At 35.6% G+C, this 17,535-nt stretch overlaps 1 protein-coding gene across 1 annotated transcript in view; it reads left to right on the forward strand.

Annotated features, from left to right (window-relative positions):
- LOC106133556 (neural-cadherin) overlaps positions 1–15,589 on the forward strand; it is a 311,092-nt gene extending 295,503 nt beyond the window's left edge. Inside the window, exons 16-22 of the mRNA XM_060944308.1 lie at positions 104–265; positions 2,230–2,367; positions 2,842–6,638; positions 7,259–7,494; positions 9,496–9,699; positions 10,853–11,071; positions 11,905–15,589. Coding sequence (XP_060800291.1) covers positions 104–265; positions 2,230–2,367; positions 2,842–6,638; positions 7,259–7,494; positions 9,496–9,699; positions 10,853–11,071; positions 11,905–12,008 — 4,860 coding nt within the window. The 3' untranslated portion in view covers positions 12,009–15,589. The remainder of the gene's footprint in view (positions 1–103; positions 266–2,229; positions 2,368–2,841; positions 6,639–7,258; positions 7,495–9,495; positions 9,700–10,852; positions 11,072–11,904) is intronic.
- Positions 15,590–17,535: the final 1,946 nt, after the last annotated feature.

A 17,535-nucleotide genomic window follows, 5' to 3' on the forward strand; every position in this document is an offset into this window, starting at 1 on the left:
CCTCTTTCGAAGACGCAACAGGGACTAATGGCAGGCAGCTGATGTGTAAGTAGTGTAGAGTGTTCGCATGAGCATGTAGTGTGCTAAAGTGTGGATGTCGCAGTACGAGTTAACGCTGGTGGCATCCGATGGCCGTAACGAGAACGCCACCAGAGTGGTGATCCGGGTGCTGGATGTCAACGACCTGCCGCCACGCTTCACCCGCAGCGCTTACGTCACGCAAGCCCTGGAAGAAACTGGCCCCTACCCCCATTCCCTTATACAGGTTTTTTTTTTATTTTTTTTAATTTTGTTTTGATTTAAGTTAATTTAGATTTATTTTTAAATTCTGAATATTAAGATTTATGAGATTATGCGAGTCGCGATTCAGAATATTTTAAATTTTTGAATTGATTTTTAAAACTTAAAACCCAATTTTGTTGTGTTATCTTCCAACTTATTTTATTTTTTCTATGTATACTTTGATTTAAAACCGTCCTCAAAATCGAATAATATGATTATAAAAATGCCTGCCCAATCTCAGAGTACACTAACTCTGCGAACTAAAACTGGATGTGCAGTGTATACTTCTAGTTGTATTTATGCTTTATCACTTTATATCCGACTGATCTCTGCTTGATAGAAGTAGTGAATGCTTAAATTCAACAAGTTTACGGTAAGTATGTAGTTGTGTGCGTTTTTGCAGTGAGCTTTGAGTAGAATTTCAACAAATTTTCAACTCTTTCTCCTTGTTCCGTATGTACTTCATTGACAGTGATTTAGAATGTATTTTTTTAATGTTTTACCATGTAATTTTTTTTATAATCTTTGAAAATATTAATGCTTTCACACTGTTATTATAATATATGATTATGTAAGAAATCAAAATATTTATATACTAATACTGTTTTGCGAAATTTGGCTTAGTCCTTATCCGAGGTGAGTTGTTCTTTTGAGTTACTTATTTTATAATATTCCTTTGAAAATATTCAATATTCAAATAAGCTCAAAAAATATTCATCTATACACATAAATTCACTCAAAAGATAAAAGTGTTCTGGCCAACTTTGAAGCTCTAATTTAACTTTATGGCTTCCGTTCATTTCAAAATGTGTGTTAAAAGTAAAATTATTTAGATCCTGGTTAAAAAAGACTGCTTTCTCGCGAACCTCATCACAGTTTTGCCGAGTCAAACTGGTTGCTTTTTTAAAATTCCCTCTCAAGCAATTTCAAACAAAAGCCGTTCAAAATTAAAGTAACTCGGCTTATTTTCGATGATGAAAAATGTCTATTCACCTTCAGAGAATAGCCCTTGTCCCTAGTCGCTTGTAGTGACAAGCTTTTTATAATTGGAGTGAGATTCGCAAATGATCCGAGTAATTACGCAAACGTCGACCCTCTTCATTTCTCCTACCGACCTCGTATCCTATTGTTATAATATTATAAAACTTATATTCTCTTATAGGAAATAAAGTTATCAAATTGTGCACCACACTTGCATAAAAATGACTATATTTTTCTTTAAAAATGTGAAAATTCAAAGTCTAAAAATAATAATTACAGTATGAGGAAAGAAATAATTTAAACAACAATTTTTGCCTTCACAACTCTCTCCCATAAAACTTTTTACTTCTGAAATAAATTAACACTCCATCCCTTTTTAGGTCGTTTTTTATATCCTTAACTCGCCAAATAGTGTCTTGAAAACTTTTGGAGCTTTCTTTGTGGGAATCCCTAAAAAGAGGAAAGTTTCGAGTTTCCGGCCGAGCCCGTCGTCGGTCGGTGCAAACAATCCGGGGTGTTGCTGGGTTCATAACTTCTGGAAACTTCAGCACCCTAAGCTACTATAAAATAGTGATTGTTTATCTAAGTCAGTTTGGTGGTCGCTACTTTACTATTTGTTTAAGTTAGGTCAAGTTTAATAGCTAAAATTGTCAAATGAATATTTATTAACTTAACCATTTCAGCGATATATATATAAGTTTTAATAATACTTTTTATTTTTTATGCAAGTTAAATCGGTGCAAGGTAAGGCCTGTTCAAAATGCAGTAATGCAGTTCGATCATATATTTGAGAGGAATGTAGTCCACTAACAATACAGATTATTTCCCTAATATATGTTTTTATAATTCAAGGAACATTACGTAGGTTCTAAGCCAAAGTCTCGCGAAAACAATTACCACTTCATCGCTGTGTCTGTGTATATGATGACTTGATTCAAAATTAAAATAATGTTGTACTTAAAACAGGTGACGGCCACAGATGGTGACAAAGATAGACAACAAAACATCGTATATTTCCTCACCGGTCAGGGTATTGATCCCGATAATCCAGCAAACAGCAAGTTCGACATTAATCGTACTACAGGAGAAATATTTGTCCTCAAAGTAAGTGATAAACTTCCGTAATATTTCAGCCAAAACTTTGCACTTTGTCATTAAAATTTTTTAATTATGTTTCAACTGAAGAAATTCTGCTGAATGTAATAGACAAGTAGGCCAGCTACTTTCCAGCAATTTTGTGTTTTCAAATATATTTTAATTTTTTTGAGTCTACAAACAACTATTAAAATTTCTGTCCGACCGCTAGTGGTCAAGCATTAGGAATCTACCAATTTCAAGTTTAAAATATAATGGTGGCATGGACTAGACAGCAGAGATAACCGACCAACAAGATGGCACGTGCTTTGCATTCACGATGCAATCACACATTATTGCGTTCCATTTGTGTCATAACCTGAACACAGATATCTCTGTAACGAGAAAATTCGTATGTCCGTTGAATAATAATTACATGTCAGTTATCAAAACACACGAATTATATTTTATTTTGTTTAATTTTAACAAGTATAATTTTTTTAGCCCTTAGATCGGGATCAACCGAATGGGCGACCTCAGTGGAGATTCACTGTATTTGCGCAGGACGAAGGAGGTGAAGGTCTCGTAGGCTACGCAGATGTTCAAGTCAATCTTAAAGACATTAACGATAATGCGCCCATTTTCCCTCAAGGAGTTTACTTTGGTAATGTCACAGAAAATGGCACAGCTGGCATGGTTGTTATGACAATGACCGCCATTGACTATGATGACCCTGCGGAAAGTAATAACGCGAAGCTTTGGTATTCTATTGAGAAAAATGTTATCGAAGAAGAAACTGGATCACCCATTTTTGAAATAGAACCCGAAACGGGAGTGATAAAAACCGCTGTATGTTGTTTGGACCGCGAAAGAACGCCAGATTATTCTATACAAATAGTAGCTTCAGATGGTGGAGGGTTAAAAGGAACAGGGACGGCATCGATACGAGTAAAAGATATAAATGATATGCCCCCGCAATTCACGAAAGATGAATGGTTCACCGAAGTCGATGAAACAGATGGCACTAATTTACCTGAAATGCCAATACTCACTGTGACGGTTCACGACGAAGATGAAACAAATAAATTTCAATATAAAGTTATTGAGAATAGTGGTTATGGTGCTGATAAATTTACTATGGTACGGAATAATGACGGGACGGGTTCATTGAAAATAGTGCAGCCCTTAGATTATGAAGACCAGTTACAAAGTAATGGCTTCAGGTTTAGAATACAGGTTAATGACAAAGGAGAAGATAATGACAATGATAAATATCATGTAGCTTATTCGTGGGTGGTAGTAAAACTAAGAGATATAAATGACAATAAACCACAATTTGAGAGAGCAAATATAGAAGTCTCAGTTTATGAAAATGCGGAAGTTGGTAAGAGTTTGGAAACATTTAAAGCAACAGATCCGGATCAAGGCGGCAAAAGCAAAGTATCCTACGCTATTGACAGATCATCGGATAGAAAACGACAATTTTCTATAAATCAAGAAGGTACAGTTAGTATACAAAGGTCATTAGACAGAGAAGATACTCCGAGACATCAAGTGAAAATCTTAGCAATTGATGATGGTGTTCCTCCAAGAACAGCTACCGCAACCTTGACCGTAATTGTGCAAGATATAAATGATAACGCACCAACGTTCCTAAAAGATTATAGACCTGTTCTTACCGAGCACATAACTCCCAAGAAAGTTGCAGAAATATTAGCCACCGATGATGATGATAGATCGAAAAGTAATGGCCCACCATTCCAATTCCGATTAGATCCTGGTGCAGATGATATTATTCGAGCATCATTTAAAGTTGAACAAGATCAAAAAGGTGCTAATGGAGACGGAATGGCAATTGTTTCGTCATTACGATCTTTTGATAGAGAACAGCAAAAAGAATATCTTATCCCAATTATTATAAAAGATCACGGAAATCCAGCTATGACCGGAACAAGTACTTTAACTGTTGTAATTGGTGATGTCAATGATAATAAAATGCAACCAGGTTCAAAAGAAATCCTTGTTTATAACTATCAAGGTCAAGCTCCAGATACAGAAATTGGTCGAGTTTATGTTTATGATCTAGATGATTGGGATTTACCCGATAAGAAATTCTTCTGGGAAAGTACAGAACACCCTAATTTCACATTAAATGAAGAAACAGGTATGATTCAAATGAAACATAAAACAAGAGAAGGAAGATACCACCTAAAGTTTAAAGTATATGATCGAAAACATACTCAAACAGATGTTCCTGCCAATGTTACAGTATATGTCAAAGAAATATCTCACGAGGCTATAATAAACTCAGGATCAATACGAATATCGGGTATATCAGATGAAGATTTTGTAAGGGTCTGGAATTATAAGACCCTAAGTGTTTCTAGAAGCAAGTTGGATATATTTAAAGATAAATTAGCAGATTTGCTGAATACCGAACGAGAAAATATTGACATATTCAGTGTTCAACTTAGAAAGAAACATCCACCGGTAACAGATATAAGATTTTCAGCACATGGTGCACATTATTATAAACCTATTCGATTAAACGGTATAGTTTTGATGCATCGAGAAGAAATTGAAAGGTCCGTTGGTATAAATATAACGATGGTTGGCATTGATGAGTGTATTTATGAAAATCAAATGTGTGAAGGTTCTTGTACTAATGTTCTTGATATCAGCAATTTACCGTATATGGTTAATGCAAATAAAACTGCCCTTGTTGGAGTAAGAGTCGATGTAATCGCAGAATGTACTTGTGGAGCAAGAAATTTCACCCAAGCAGAGACCTGCCGAAATTCTCCATGTTACAATGGTGGTCGATGTATTGAAGGAAAATACGATTTAACATGTTCGTGCCCCCCAGGTTATACCGGACCAAGATGTCAACAGACATCTAGAAGTTTTAGAGGCACCGGTTGGGCTTGGTATCCTGCCTTAGAAATGTGCGACAATTCTCATTTAAGCTTTGAATTTATAACACGTAAATCTGAAGGCGTATTACTCTATAATGGGCCTATAGTACCACCAGAACCTGAAGAAATAATGGTATCAGATTTTATATCTGTGGAATTAGAAAGAGGAAATCCAAGACTTTTGATTGATTTTGGATCTGGAACTTTAGAACTAAGAGTCAAAACAAAGAAGTCTCTGGATGACGGTGAATGGCATAGAATAGATATCTTTTGGGATACTGAGAATGTCAGAATGATCGTCGATTACTGCAAATCTGCCGATATCCAAGAAATGGAAGATGGAACACCTCCAGAATTTGATGATTCTACTTGTCAGGCTACGGGTACAATACCTCCTTTCAATGAATACTTGAATGTAAATGCCCCATTACAAATTGGTGGATTATACATAGAACATTTTGATCCAACCCATTATCATTGGCAATATATGCCTATCGGAAAAGGTTTTGATGGTTGTATACGTAATTTGATACACAACAGTAAATTATATGATTTGGCGCACCCTGGTCTGTCGAGAAATTCCGTTGCAGGATGCCCGCAAACTGAAGAGATTTGCAATCAAGCAGATACTACATCAAGATGCTGGGAACATGGTACTTGCGTAGGAAGCTTTTCTGAAGCTAGGTGCCAATGCCAGCCTGGTTGGACAGGACCCTCTTGTAACTTGCCAACTACGCCAACAAGTTTCAGACCTCAGAGTTATGTCAAATTTGCACTAAGTTTCGAGCCTGATAGATTTAGCACTCAAATTCAACTGCGATTCCGTACTCGTGAACCTCACGGAGAATTATTTAGGGTGAGCGACCAACATAATCGTGAATATGGTATTCTGGAAGTAAAAGACTCACGATTACACTTCAGATATAATCTCAATTCCCTTCGAACTGAAGAGAGGGATGTATGGCTTCATTCAGTTCCTGTAGACGATGGTCAGTGGCATATAGCACGTGTCAGTCGATATGGTAGTGCCGCCACATTAGAAATCGATGGTGGCGAGGGAAGAAGATATAACGAGACTTTCACCTTCGAAGGACACCAGTGGCTATTAGTAGACAAACAGGAAGGCGTTTACGCAGGAGGAAAAGCTGAATATACTGGTGTTAGAACTTTTGAAGTTTATGCAGACTTCCAAAAAGGTTGCCTCGATGATATTAGATTAGAGGGCAAACATTTGCCGTTACCGCCAGCGATGAATGGTACCCAATGGGGTCAGGCTACCATGGCAAGGAACCTAGATCGCAACTGCCCCTCCAATAGCCCCTGCATCAATGTAAACTGCGTTGATCCATTCGTTTGCGTTGACCTCTGGAATGAATTTGCCTGCACGTAAGTTTTAAAATTTGTATTTTTCTTGTTAATAGTAAAGTACGTTTTGAAGGTCTTCAAATCATTGATTGATGATATTTTTTTCATTATTATAAGAAAAAGTAATATTTAATCTCAAAATCTCCTACCCTTAATTCGGCAATTTCATTTTTGTATAGTCACAATGATATAGTTCGAGAATTGTTTTTTTAATGATTTTAATTTGGACACAACTTTTATATTATGATCAACATTTGATCTACATTTTGTCAGTCATACAATTTTGGTTTATATAATCAGATATCACTCGGTAATTTGTTACGCCTGTTAAAGATGATGTATTAAAGATGCGGTAGAGTGAGATGGCTGGGAGTGCAACTGGAAATACGCCAGGATGAGAGAGAGACTTGGAAAGTTAATATTTCAACATTATGTATATTTTGTATTTTTTTTTGGAACGCACTGAGTTTCGCAGATTTTGTTATCATTTATTTATTACAATAAATTTATCTTATTATTAAAATGCTTTATTAACTTACATTAATATTATATTTGCTCTATATGTTTAACATATTTACGTACTAATGAATAAGTAATATTATGTAACGCTTAATATACTAAAGCATTGGAATGGTGTCTAGTTGCGGTGATGGTTTGGTTTTAACGCCGGACCAGAAAGGTTGCGTAGACAAGAACGAGTGTCTCTACTTCCCGTGCCGCAACGGGGGCTCGTGCGTGAACCGCGAGCCCGGCTATCGCTGTCACTGCCCCGAAGGGTTCTGGGGCGAGAACTGCGAACTCGTGCAAGAAGGCCGCACGCTCAAGCTCAGCATGGGCGCGCTCGCCGCCATCCTCGTCTGCCTTCTTATAATCATGAGTGAGCACTTGCCTAGCCACGCTTTCCGCGTGTCTTTGAACGCTAGAGCGTTACTATTCCATCGCACTTTCACGTTCGCACATTTCACCATCCATATTATTATGTGTATTTAGCTGTCGTATTAGATAGTTGTATATGTAGTGCATGCTTACGGGGCTCAGTGCGTACGGATGTGTCCTCCACGGTGAGGTAAAACGCACAATGTGTAGGTGTCCCGGAGGTTCCACGCGGGCTGCTGGCACTTGCGTCAATGTGAACGAGTGCTTGGAGAACCCGTGTTTGAATGGAGGCACGTGCATCGACCGGGAGCCGGCCAGGCGATACGACTGCATATGCGCATTCGGCTACACCGGCCATGACTGCGAGCTCGAACTATTGGCATCCGGAATCATCACGCCGTCAAGAGATTTCATTATAGCTATCATTGTCTGTTTATTTTTGCTTTTAGGTGAGCACTACCATCCATTTATTTGCATGCTATTGTCGCCAATCAACATCCAACCACGAATTCAAAGTTTCTCATTTCTTTATCATAATTTCATATTACTTAGATTAGTAAAGTTCATTTTAAGAGTTTTATAATAAATCATTATCTAATAAGTAAGCTTACAATTTCTATAACTTATTAACATAATATTACTGCTGAAAGTGAGTATTTAATTTAATTATTATTCGTACATTAATGGGTATTAGCAAGATGATAACCAAAAAGCTATCTCAGTGATTACGGCTTACTGTGTCCCGAAATAACTCATACACACATAATATACACAAACAAAGCTGCGTATTTACGTCAAGATTCCAATAATACGAGTCAACGGAATGAAAATAATTGATTCAGCAGTATTCCGCGTTCTATATTCCAAAATCAACGGCCCTTCGGTCCCTTCCTTTATTAAATATCTATCGGAAATTGAAATGACGGAAGGCTGTCTTAGTTCTATCATTTCCAATATTTAGCTATGATAAATATGGAGCATAGTTCAAAAGATCGATAATGTAGTATTAAAACATACTCATGAACACAAAGAAATTTAAATGGACAAAATACTTAGATCGGCTTTAACAGTTATTATTCTGCGGAGGCTCCGCAGATACTTTTTCACGTCATTTTTTAAAATTTCAATAAATTAAAATTGATTTATATCCAAAGTTATTAGTATTTATCAAAAAACTACAAACTACCTAAACATATATAAATAACTGTAAAAGATTTATATATTTTCTGTGAACTAATGCTTAGTTTTTAGGATTATGACATATTCCATTTTTACCAAATAACAAATATTTCACTGTGTTTCCTTTTTTTTGCAAAATAATTTGTATGATCATTTTAAAAATTTAATCAGCCGATTTACTTAAATGGCAAAAGATGACAAATCAGCGCAAAATCTAAAAATAAATCAGTCTGCTTATGAAATTATCTCAAATTATCGATAATTGAAAATGTGATCCTGTCGCCTGCGGCTGTCACAGAAAAGGATTAAAACTTCAAAACTTATAAGAACAAGTTGAAAATGAACGTCGGATTAGTAAACTTCGACATTCATCTCATTAAACAGTTTTAGATGGAAAATTCGATTCTGAATATTTTTTGGATTGCTTAAGAGAATGCTCTTGGACTCAATAAATATGAAATTGAATAAAATATTAATTTTGAATTTTTAGTTTATAAATATTTTGTCGTTAATAACTTTCATAACAAAGTTGTTGTGAGTACTATAAATAAAATTTTACGTGTTATCGATAAGAAACTTCGTTACAGAAAACATTTCATAGTCTATTTTGTTTGTAATGAATTATTACAAGTCTAATTACTATCTAGCTAACTTGATTTGAAAAAGTTTGAACTTACAAATGAGATATTTTGATAATATCTTAGTTCGCAGTCGTCTATAGAAAGAAACGTCTACAAGCGAATCCCTACAAGTAATATTTCTTTTTATTGAATTCATTTTACCAATTCTTTGATTCTAAAATGTTATATCTATGTATATATAGTCTTGGTGCTCGTGTTCGTGGTATACAACCGACGTCGTGAGGCGCACATTAAGTACCCTGGACCAGACGATGACGTGCGGGAGAACATTATCAATTACGATGACGAAGGAGGCGGAGAAGATGACATGACAGCCTTCGACATCACTCCACTGCAGATACCGATAGGTGGACCATTGCCTGATCATGCACCTGCTAAAATGCCATGTAAGTGAACTAAGTTGTCTTTTTTGTCATGTGTGTGTCATAGTGTGATCTTTGTGACACAAATAAGCCAACTGATAATATAAATGCGAGAGTAAGTGTATTTGTTTGTTATCTCTTCACGCGTTATCTACTCAACTAATCTACTTGAAATTTTGCCTATAAATTTAATTAAGAATCTGGAGAAGGACACAAGGTACTCTTCATCCTGGTAAAATCTAAAGTTACCATACGATTTCAGAAAAATCTTTATTCTTTTGTAGTAGGTGCTAAATTCGCGGGTATAGCATAGTCTTTGAGTATCTATTTAATTATAAATATATGGTGAAGGTGGCGGTAGTTAATCATCTAAATTCGCGCTTGTAAAAGTTGCGGGTAAAAGCTAGTAGATAATATATACATAGGTACGTATACCTATGTACAGGTATTAGGTACTTATGGTACTTATGTACTTATATACAACATATAAATATATACAACATCCTATCCTACTACTATTATAAAGGCGAAAGTTTGTATGGATGTATGGATGTTTGTTACTCTTTCACGCAAAAACTACTGAACCGATTACCATGAAATTTGGTATGTAGGTAGCTGAAGACCCAGAATAACACATAGGCTACTTTTTATCCCAGAGTTCCCGCGGGATTGTTAGGGTTTCCATGCGGACGAAGTCGCGGGCGGCCTCTAGTATAAATATAAATCAACCAATAGCTATATTTATTTCCACAACATTAAAGAAATCGTTTTTTTTTTATTGACGTTTCTGAGAAAATGTTTGTTTGTCTATTGAATTTATGTTTACGGTGACGTTATGTTTTGAAACCTTGTACGCATACGTTAACGTTCGGGCAGGTGTAGCTTTTATACAAGTACAAAAATGCGGCCGTACCTCTAGTAAAATTTCCTGTTCCCGTGGGAGTTTCGAGATGTCCTTTCTTACGCCTACGACTTGAGATTTTCCAAGGAACAAACTCGCCTAAATTTTCTCGTCCTACGTCCACTAGATTCGTCTGTACGTTGTTACCAGTCACAAGGTCATACTTTGAGATTAGCTGATGAATCAAAAGTCACTCATAGATTTAAAAATCTTTCTGTATCTTGTAAAGAGGTGACTTGCGCTACAATCGGTTACAAAATTAATATTTGTCAACAGATCCGCTAATGGGTGTGGGTCTCGGCGTGGGTCCAATGGGAGTCGTTGCCCCCGGCGTCGGGGTTCCTCTGCCAGGAGAGACCAACGTGGGGATGTTCATAGAGGAGCACAAGAGACGCGCGGACAGCGATCCCAACGCGCCGCCTTTTGATGACTTGCGCAACTACGCGTACGAGGGCGGCGGCAGCACTGCTGGATCTTTATCGTCGCTTGCTTCTGGTGAGTTTAGATCACATAAATATTTAAAAATTCACATCATAATAAGGTCTTCTCACACATTGCGCTCATCCAGAGCGAACCTTTTTAACAAGATACCCTCTGATATCAAAAATATTACCTCTTTCGATGTATTCAAGAGACAATTAGCCGAGCACATAATCTTAATTTACTGAACTTTTGCTGTTATATTTCATTTATTAGTGTTTACGAACTTATTTTTTTTTTGTTCATTTTATATTCTCATGTAAATGTAAATTATTGGAATAAAAGTCTATAAACATTAACCTAGCTGAGGGTTTTTGGAAGAGCGCAGGGTGTGCTTTGTGCGTGTGCTGCACGCAACCGGAACTGACACTAGAAAGATCAAAGTCTTCCATTATGACGGCACAATTTCGAGACCTGCTGAGTTGGCAGTTTTTTTCATCTATATGGTGAGCATATGGACTGCTCTGGTGGCTTTTTAGTGTACGGCAAAGCTAAGCATTGTCCAGTAGTGAGACACTTCTATCATAGGTTGGTAATTTTTCACATTGACATGGGTTTTAATACATTGAAAAGCACTTGGCAAGATATGTCGTAATAACTCGTATCTATTCATATGTACTGAACTAATTGCTACAATATTACAGCATTTGAAAATGTTCAGGTGTTTTATGACAACTCGCGACATGCGACTTCGGAGAGATATTCTTCAGACGTGACTTCGCTTTAAAATTTATGACGACTACGCCCTGGAACGATTCATTCACAATGTATGAAGCGAAAAATTGAAGTCCCCTCCAGTTTGAAAATTTTCGTTGAAAATGAATTACTGATATGAAATCATGTGGCAGGTACCGACGACGAGACACACGAGTACGACTACCTGGGTGCCTGGGGTCCTCGCTTCGACAAGTTGGCTGATCTGTACGGGCCTGACATGGACGAACAGCTGTAGATGCCGTTACCCCGTAACCCAGCGCGTTTTGTGCTAATTTAGTCAATTGTCTCCCACTCTCCTACCCATAAGCCACTGTAAAACTACTTTCTCAGGAGCGTCATTCCTCCACGTACCCTCAAAATCTTATTTTGTACATAGACAGCCAGGCGTCACAACGATGACGCCTCGCGTGACTTATTATTCTTATCAATTTTATATGACTTTATTTGTAGTAGAAATGATTAGCTTAAGAACTTGTTTAAGATACCTATTTAATTGCGTCGTTTGTATAATGTTTGAACGTATATCTTCACTAAATATTTGATATAAGTTTTTATTAAATTAGCCATAGGTATTATGAGTCAGTATTTTATTGGAAGTTACTGAAATAAGCGGATTTCTGCCGGAGGGCCAGAGGTGAATTTGATTGGTGGGTGTTTGTAGATAGTGTGCTATAAATGTGAATAATTTATACGAGTATTTTGTAAGTCCACAGCTTTACGTGATATCACATAAATATTGGCCCTTCTGCATAAAATCACTAATACTTACTTAGTATAAAAGAATATGTTATATTTTATAAATAATAATAAAGTTAGATAAAACTGTCTATTCGGACAAGGAGTTTACAATGCTCATTTGAAATGTGAAATGTAAAAGGGGTATGTAAATACGATAATAACAAAAGGCAACCCCGTAATCCTTAGTAAAATATGAAAAAAAAAACATACTTACGTGTCTAAATTGTAAGCGAACTGTACAGTAACTGGTGTTCCTCTCCTAATGTCTCAGAGTAGTTCTAGCAAATAAGAATAATCTGAAAATAGCTATGGTCTACTCATCTTACTGTAGGTATTGTAATCAGAACTCTGTTTTCATTTGATTTGTGTGTGGATTAGAATGACTGCATCTGAATGAGAGCGAGACTGAATGTGTGGGTAAAATTATGTTTGTTGAACTAATTTTTATGTACGTATATGTTTGGGTGTATGGGCGTAAATTAATTTACGAATATGGTGTGGTTGGGTGAGTGCGTCGCGAGTCTCTCATGACATTGCGTTAAAATAAATGGAGGGACTGTGCCAATTTATTAGCATTATATGACGCAGCTAATGACGGTAGATTTAAGTGTTTGCACTTTATTTATTCGTATGTTTAAATATAATATTAGTCGCACCTAGGAAAATATCAATAACTTATTAAGAGTGTTGTGCTAGATATTATCCTACCGAAATTGACGTGAGATAGTTAATGAAACCTTTAGAAGTCACTAATTTATAAAGTTACGATTAAGAATTTATAGTAAAATAATTAAATAATTATACAGTTTCTGGAAACTGTCTCACATCGATATCGTATTACGATCAGTGTACATTTTAGAATATACTGAATTGCGTTAAAATGACTGATTTTATTATGCGTTTAAATGCCTAAGATTTTGTAGATTCGGTTATTTAATTATAAACTTGAACTACCTTATTATAAGGTCACCCATTAGTTTGCACTAAAGAAAACTATTATTCAATACATCAATATTAAAGCAATTCTCGTTAATTACTATTCGTGTAAGTAGACATAAACCTAGTTAGTCACGGTTTTCATTATCATTTAAGTTTTAATATCATTACACTGCCAGTATCATACATATAGACGAATTACGATAGTTGATTCGGTCCGATTTTATATTTCAGTCTTTACAACTTTTTGTATTGTGAGTTTTTTGAACTGTTTATAACGAGATACTTTAACCATAACTTTCCGCTCAATAGACTCCAATCTTCCACTGTCAGCTCTGTCGCGTCTTGCGTGTTGTAAACTCTACTCTAACCCGTAGGTTACGGCCGTTCTGTAATTATCGTATGAATTTATGTGTCACCTGCGTTCTTATTTACTTTTATCGTAACTGTATCTTGTTTCTGCTATGTTACAATGTCATTTTTGTTACCAATGTGTCTCGAACTCTCTTCAGCTATATATTTTTTTGGACAGTTATAGTCATCTTGAACGATTTTTATGTTAACGAGTAAAAAAAAGACAGCGACGCGAAGTCGCTACTCGTTTTATTGACTTTATATTTAATGCAGAACAGCATTTAGCAGTTTTTATTTGCTTTAAAATTTCTATTATGATACATCAAGTTTTATTCGAGCCTAATTGGTTTAAAATAAAAGTTTTCGATAATTCTAAAGAACCCGAGGCCGAATATCCATATCAGTATTATGTTCTTCCAAACTGTCTTTTGTTCGACCTACTCTTGCAAGTTGTGACCGATGGCTTGTTTATGCCTGTAAGTATATATTTCTCACTAAAACGGCCTCTCTACGTGGGTAACAGCTGCAAGCGCCCGTGGCACTTTTTTACATTCGGATATTAGAACTAGGATACAAATTAAGAGCACAGAGAAAACACTACAAGATACGCTCTTGCAACGCACATGAAAACATCGTTCCCTTATTATAATAATGTCGTAAACTGCTACTTAGCTACAAAATCTGCTTAAGTTTCCCTTCTGGCCAATAACTATACTGTATGTTTGAACACATGTTCCTTGTTTGGAATATCTTTCTGTGCAATCGTTTGTTTACGATAGAGGCGAACGAAGTAGTTTCGAGTTTTTAGTAAATCCACCAACACTATTAACTATTGTCACTTGTTTCGAACAACGAAACGTGTTATGTCTACATTGTGAACTAGAAACTAAATCCGAACACAGTGTTACCGCTTAAATTACACTCGGAGTAAACAATGCGCTAATTTTTACCACGTTTACAAAGAAGTTTCTTTCGGAACCACCAAGTTAAACAAATGTAATTTTAAATTAAAAAGTAACTTCTACTTCGGAATCGATCACATGTGGTGATGTACTTTCTAGTTTCTATGAATATAAATATATAAATGTCTGCCTTTGCCTGGATTTTCATTAATTCATTAAACAAAGACATTAAAGAGTAGGCGAAGCCTAATTATATCATCAACGAAATCTCATTAGATTTCGTGCATTCTACATACTGGGAAGAAATAATTAAAATTTGTATGTAGTTTAATTCAGTTTTCATATTTCATATATAGGCAGAAAATCTGATTTCCACTTCGACATATGACAGCCGATTCACGCTTTAAATTGATTGAATTTTTCTTTGCATCGTATTCCATCGATCGGAATCAATCCTTTTTATCAGGAATACCTACAATTTCGATTTTTTTGGGTAATCAAACAGCTGAACGTGACCTATCAGTATTTTCAAGACTGTTGGCTCTGTCAGGTAGACAGGACGCAAGGGATATAGACGTGATTATGTATATGTGTAAATTTTAAATTGATAATTTTTATTTTAAAAATCTTGGTTTAATATCTCATAACATAACACGGATATAGACACACCTAAAACATAAATATTATCATTTGTATTATTTGGTGGTTCCGACAAAGTAATGCACGAAACTTGATCACAGAGCACAGAACCCCAGTACAAATGTAAGAAATGTTCGACACCGCACTCAACTACCGGTGCACTTGTGTATTTTATTTTAAGACATTACATTATAGTTATGTTTTGTTTCAACTGTGATTATTTAGTTGTACAACTCTGACGATTACATAAAAGAACGAATAAAATATTAAAAAATACTTTTCTTTTTATTTCATACCCTAATACAACCCACAGCTGTTTCATGCTAAATGGAGTGTGGATGGGGACCGATAGAGAAGTACTTGCTCAGTTTCATATAAGTCAAAAGTACCTAAGTTAATATTTAATGTAATATACAATTATTTATTGAAAATTATGAACAAATTCATGATTGGTAAGAATTGTTGAAAATTCTAGCCGTGTAAAAATTTATGAATTGCTTACCAAAAACAAATCGGACATAATAATAGCTTAGTTAGTTTTTATATTTTTAAATTGTCTTTATAGGTAGGTACCCTTATAAATAAATGATCTATGGTTATAAGGTTATGGTGTTAAGTATAAACAGTTCTTGGGTAGAAAAATCTCTTTAAGCCGACCCCCAATATTTTTGTAAACAAAGTTATTTTTGGCGTTCGACTTAGCAGATCCGCTGCCGTAACAGATAAGTTACACTCGTATTTCTCACTGAGCTCACTTTAATCACAGGGGATATAAAAGGTAGGCGATTCCACGCGTCCAAAACTATTCACAAACATTTTCAAGGCCATTTATTCCGTACCTTGCTCAAATTATGTGTGAAAGTTTTCAGCAGTTGAAATCCATTACTTAACCTCGGAAATATACACAGTACACTATTTTAATAAAAAAAAATTACATGACTAATCAAGAATACATCCTTTGTTGTGAAATATTTTGTACCATGTGGTTCACAGCACTTTAAAATGGTATCTTATTGGACACATTATGCGTTTTGATGGCTTTTTTTTAATTAACGGGCCAACCTATTCCCGGATCTTGGTGATAAATAGTTTGTAGGCCAAGCTTTTTGGGCCCCAGAACAATGTCAACTCCATAGTGTTATGATCTGATTTTAATATGATGCAAAACAGAGGAGGCAAGACAGTACAGCCCCATAGAACTTGAAGTAAAAAGTTAATTTTTTGTACTTGTCAGCACTAGCTCTTTCTATGACCTTCTGTGTAAAGTTTGTCTTAGGTTTATGGTAGACAGCATTCTTGATACAGAGCTTTTACATTTGTCATGTAGGATAACGCGACTTACGGTACAGCCTTACTAGCTACACAAGTTATTCGTCATAGGTCTGTGAGTTTTGTATCGTAGATCTACGATGGTCTACGACATCTTCACTTTAAGTCTCCGAGTTCTACGCCATAGGTCTCCGAGTTCTAAGCCATGGGTCTACGAGTTCTACGCCACAGGTCTACGATATTAGACCTCGTAGTCTACAAGATCTACGAGACGCCTATGAATTTTCGGTGAGCCTACGAGAGATTGAATATTTTTTATAACAGAATTTTTATTTTTAAAAGACTTTACTTTCACAAACCCCGGGCGGCGTTTAATTGCACTTTATTTATATAAGCCCGAGTAAATTTATGTGGACTTTAGGAGAACCTTTCGTAAGAGTATTTATGTAAACATATTTACTTAAATGTAACAAAAGTTAACTGCTTCTTTACAAATTTGAATTCAGTTACTTTGGGTATATTTGGGCAATAGTAAATCAAAAACATTTTTCTTAATATAATTTCTATTTTAAATAGGTATATAAGTTTTATTTTTTCTTTATAAAATAGGTTTCAATAAACTCAAAACCTACACGTATCATTCTATCAATAAGAGTACCTACCTATTGAAAAGCAAATGTATTGTGAAAAGTACTGTTGCGAATGCAATTCCTATTGTATGCGACGAAATAAGTGCAGGCCAAGGTAAAGTACCTTGGTACTTGAATATTTTGTATTTCTTTGTTTATTTGAATACTGCGCATTCAAATTAAGACACGTGGAAAAAAGTCGGAATATAGGTACATTTTTAATCTGATTGTACCTTTCTGGTATCAATTGTACCAAAATAATATCATAATCGTGATCGTCTCGGTACCAAATTTC

The sequence above is a fragment of the Amyelois transitella genome, chromosome 2 (assembly GCF_032362555.1).
Source record: "Amyelois transitella isolate CPQ chromosome 2, ilAmyTran1.1, whole genome shotgun sequence".
Taxonomy (NCBI): Eukaryota; Metazoa; Arthropoda; class Insecta; order Lepidoptera; family Pyralidae; genus Amyelois; species Amyelois transitella.